Source organism: Anneissia japonica, unplaced genomic scaffold, assembly GCF_011630105.1.
Source record: "Anneissia japonica isolate Jap-2015-1 unplaced genomic scaffold, ASM1163010v1 scaffold673_len1821605_cov196, whole genome shotgun sequence".
NCBI lineage: Eukaryota > Metazoa > Echinodermata > Crinoidea > Comatulida > Comatulidae > Anneissia > Anneissia japonica.
Genome location: NW_022717449.1, coordinates 886,053 through 889,353, shown reverse-complemented (window position 1 = coordinate 889,353; position 3,301 = coordinate 886,053). Strand labels below are relative to the sequence as shown.

At 34.4% G+C, this 3,301-nt stretch overlaps 1 protein-coding gene across 1 annotated transcript; it reads left to right on the top strand.

Annotated features, from left to right (window-relative positions):
* The first annotated feature begins 932 nt into the window (after positions 1–932).
* LOC117110242 (apoptosis regulator BAX-like) lies at positions 933–2,999 on the top strand. The gene is made up of 2 exons (XM_033252870.1): positions 933–1,703; positions 2,409–2,999. Exons 1-2 carry the CDS (start codon positions 1,074–1,076, stop codon positions 2,529–2,531), a joined length of 753 nt encoding a protein of 250 aa, XP_033108761.1. The 5' UTR covers positions 933–1,073; the 3' UTR covers positions 2,532–2,999.
* The last annotated feature ends 302 nt before the right edge of the window (positions 3,000–3,301 follow it).

Below are 3,301 nucleotides of genomic sequence, written 5' to 3'. Positions count from 1 at the left end.
GAAAATGTATTTGAAGTCACAAAATTGCATTGTTATTTTTATGCTGTTGGAATAATTGATGCGGCAAAAAAAACTTTTTTTTTTATTCCTGCATCAATATTTCCCGTATTTTTGACGCGAGCGGGAGTGATAATCTAATAAATTTGTCTATTTGCCCTTATGATGAGTGTATTTTAAATAAGCAGCTAATTTTTTCCAACATTTTTACTTACCGTAATCATTTTTTAGGGTTTTCTTGATTTTTTTTTAGCCTGGATGCATGGAGTAGGCCCTAGGTAGGCTATTTTGGAGGGTTTTTCTTAATTTTTTTTTACCCTGGATGGATGGATGGAGTAGGCTGGAGCATGATGAAGGAAATATATTAAGCTAGGGCCTAGAGCCTAGGGGATTCATAAATAGAGGTACTCGACATAGATAGTGAATATACAATATACAATTTTAAACATTAACAATTGTGAAATACTATGATACAAAAACAGTTTATAGCCTATCTATATCACTGTAACTGTTGAAAGACGTGTAGCCTAGGCCTAGCCAGGTAGGAAATTTATAGAAGTCTCTCGATACACCTCGGCGCCAAATTGGTGGTGGTATTTGGGTCACCGGCGTTCGCGTCAAATGAATAGCCTTGCTATTTCTCTTAAGTTTCGACAATTTCTACACCTGACAACAATTCTACATTCTTGTTCTGATAATTTCAAAATTTGATATTTTTAAAATATACGGTAATGGAAATTGAATCATAAAAAAGTAAATTTTAAATAAATAAGTTATTTTTTTTACTTACTAGACTGCTATCGGTGGGAATTCCGGTGTTTCTCCTTAAGTTCCTCATGCCAATTTTAGCCCATTCCGTAGTTGTTGCCCGTGATTGGATGTTCCTGCAGGTCCAATATCCAATAAAAGCTCTTGGTGTGAGCGTCGTACACAGCCAGCATAACTGAAAGGCAACCGGCCTAACAACTGTTTGTTGGCGTATCGTGTATGAGGGGAACGGACGGACATTTTTACGTTTGTAGCCGGCGAAATTTTTAGTTTGTCTCCGCCCACGTTTCTTGTATAGTTTATTATAAATGATTAATCAATTATCAAAGATGTCAGCGACGTGTTTGACGGAATCGCCGGTGAAGAAAGAAGCGGTTTCGAACGCATATTTTTCGAATTCAAAACAGCAAAGCCACGACGAAGACAGCTGTAGCAGTGCAGACATGTTGCCCTCCCCGACGCCATCTGCTGCCAGCTCAGACGAATCAGAAGTAGACGGGCCAAAGTATAGAACACTAAGGGGGAATAATAAGCAGGATGGAGATGTTGAAAGGATGGCGAGAGAACTTGCAAGAGACTTTATTACTTATAAGGTAGGAGGAAATTATAAGCTATCATCGGAATATGCGGAAACACTGCGAAGGATCGGCGATGAAGTGGACAGCAAATATGATATTTCTCTTAGTGGGATTGTAAGGAAGTTGAAGTACAGCCCGGAGCGTGATGGATCCGATGGATTTACATCAAGTTTAAACACCATGTTTGAGGAAGGTCCAGTTAATTGGGGACGTGTTATTATGGTTTATGTATTCGGTGCCAGATTGGCCAAATATTGTGTTGAGAACAATCTTGGTGATCAAGTAGAAACATTAATCAAATACACAGGAGAATATGTAGCAATTAGATTGTCTGGTTGGATTAATAAACAAGGAGGATGGGTAAGTTTAGGCATACTGTACTGCTCACAAGAGAATTTCGATAACATTGATATACCTTATACAATTTCATGTGGGAAGAATGATGAATAAATGGTCTATTTTCAGTGTACCAATTACTGTACTGCTGTTTTCAAATTCAACGAAAACTAGGCTAGGCCAAGCCTACAGCATCAAAATTTACATAGGGCAGACTTGGCTTAGGCCTACACAAATAGAACATGTACATTTCCATTTTGTGTTCATAATTTGTTTGAGAGATATGTCCTACATTTTTGCTGATAATAGCAGTCTTCAGCACAGGTTTTATTAACCATTGTTTTAATTTATACATGCTTTATACACAGTAATCAACAATAAAATGACAACCGTTAAAATGGTATTAAAATGTTATGTGAAAACAGTCTTGTGGGTGTCTGTTATCCATATGTTATTATTTATTACAGATTAGGCAGTTGGCTTGATTCCTAAACTTTAAAATATCACTCTGTGCATTGCTTTATTGAATTTGGGTTTTAGCCAATGTAAATGAATAGTTAGAATTCCACTTGAGCAATAGACTGTGTTACAAATCCATAATTGGCTGCAGTTCAGTTTTTGCTTAACATAGATCAAGATTCTTTCTTCATATTCCAAATTAAATAATTATCACATGTTTATGATTACTGTACACAATCTTAGTATTATTATTTTCTTTTTCCTACATAGGATAACTTCGTTTTGAACTTCAGGCGGAAAGACTGGAGAGAAGATTTAACTTTCAAGGCCCTTGCCATAACTGGTGCATCATGTGGAGCCCTTGCGCTCCTAAGGCTTTTCACTAAAGCTTGAAAAACTACTAGAAAAGCAGCCATCTCTGTGAATTTGGATGATATCATAATGGACTATAACTTTAAAGATAAAACATATTCCTGTGATTTGGATAAAATTTGACAATTATAATTGAGAATTGGTCACATCACATATGTATTTGATGAAAGGAAAGGAACATGAATTTATCATTTTAAGACAAAATATATATTCTATGATTATAGCATCCAGTGACTGTGCAATAAAAGCAGCTTTTCCACATCTCAGTAAAGTGTAGCACATTTTGGTTTTGCTGTTTTGTTTGAGTTCATATTCTTTTCTTGAAAGAAAATTGTTAGCCCATGATTTTAGAGTTGATAATTTTTCATACACAGATTTTCAAACATAGAAATCTGATTATTCAATAAAGAATTTGTTATAAAAACTTTAAGAGATATATAAATTTTTTTTGTTTGTATATAAAATAAAAGTTTTTTAAAGAAAATCGTATATCTGGTTGTCCCTTTTATTCAAATGACTATACTGTATTCATCTTTCAATTTAAAATATTCATCAAAATCATTCATTTGGGGTTTTTCTTAAAAGCAGTTTTTGACTGGGTTTATCCTCATAGATCATTTACAGTAAAAGATACTAAGATTTAAACTTTTTTGTACTGTGTTTATGCAAGTCAGCTTTGTAATCAAAGAATAAGACAAGAAAAAAAATTCCCTGTCAAACTTCACTGGATCTTCTAAAATGTTAGTCTGGTTTATTGGTTTTGTCTAGATTAACTTTATTTCAAAACAATT

Bases quoted from the DNA above. Each gene is read 5' to 3' on its own strand.
- LOC117110242 (XM_033252870.1), top strand. From the start codon at position 1,074: ATGATTAATCAATTATCAAAGATGTCAGCGACGTGTTTGACGGAATCG. The intron at 1,704-2,408 runs GTAAGTTTAGGC...TTTCCTACATAG, and splicing joins TTAATAAACAAGGAGGATGG to GATAACTTCGTTTTGAACTT.